Raw genomic sequence first — 1,022 nt, 5'->3', positions numbered from 1 at the left:
AATTGTCTACATTTTAACTCTGTGGTACCATTACTTATCTTAAGACCTTTAGATGGACACTCGCTCATAAATTGCTAAGTAGATCATGGCTGCACTGAGACTAGTTAGATCTTCACTGACTGACTTTCCCCAGAAAACTCTGCCACTAACATATCAGGAACGTTGAAATTCTCTATCATCCTTCCTGCATGTGAAATTTGTTTAGATTAATAGTGTATGCCTGGAAAAGAACACATATAATAAACATGCTGAAAAACACCTGTATTGTCAATTCTACAACTATGACCTTAGTTTGTCTGCAGTTTTGAAAGAGAAAGCTGTGCTGAATTCTTTGTATAAGTTTTGGTTTCTAATGCTTGCTTGATAAGCAGGTACCTCAAAGCTTTCACCTTTTCTGGACAACCTGATTGGACAAACCTGATTGGAATCTGAGTTAACAAGTTTTACCTGCATTGTGGGCTCGTAGGAAAGCTGCGCTTAGGGAAGTGGAAGTTACTACCTTTGTGCAACTGAATCCTGCTCTTTGAGTTTCTTCTGAGGACCTTTTCCTTCACATATTTCCTTTTCCTCATTTTGGGAAAGAAATGTAGTTTGATTCTTTTGATGTTTAGCTCTTATCATTTTTGTTAGTTTGTCCATATACAACAGTAAATATGGTATAATAGAGTGTCGCTAAAAGGTTGAAATATGGCGCATTCCCCAGAAGAGGAACAAACCCAGGATTACCTTTTCAAGATTGTTTTGGTTGGTGATTCAGCTGTTGGTAAATCAAACTTGCTAGCTAGATTTGCTAGAGATGAGTTTTACCCTAATTCAAAATCAACTATAGGAGTAGAGTTTCAGACTCAGAAGATGGAAATAAATGGGAAGGAAGTCAAGGCTCAGATCTGGGACACAGCTGGTCAGGAGCGGTTTAGGGCTGTTACATCTGCATATTATAGAGGTGCAGTTGGAGCTCTTCTGGTCTACGACATCAGTCGACGCCAGACCTTTGATAGCATTGGCAGATGGCTTAATGAACT

The 1,022-nt window shown here is 38.9% G+C and overlaps 1 protein-coding gene across 1 annotated transcript; it reads left to right on the top strand.

Annotated features, from left to right (window-relative positions):
* Positions 1-6: 6 nt before the first annotated feature.
* On the top strand, positions 7-1,020 carry LOC111389990 (ras-related protein RABA5a; the record flags this gene model as incomplete). The annotated part of the gene is made up of 1 exon (XM_023014979.1): positions 7-1,020. A coding segment is annotated over exon 1 (333 nt), but the record flags the coding sequence as incomplete, so codon positions are not given.
* Between the last annotated feature and the right edge of the window lie 2 nt (positions 1,021-1,022).

The sequence above is a fragment of the Olea europaea genome, unplaced genomic scaffold, assembly GCF_002742605.1.
Source record: "Olea europaea var. sylvestris unplaced genomic scaffold, O_europaea_v1 scaffold6362, whole genome shotgun sequence".
Classification (NCBI taxonomy): Eukaryota; Viridiplantae; Streptophyta; class Magnoliopsida; order Lamiales; family Oleaceae; genus Olea; species Olea europaea.
Note: the sequence above shows the minus strand (reverse complement) of the source record. Positions and strands in the feature narration are given on the sequence as shown.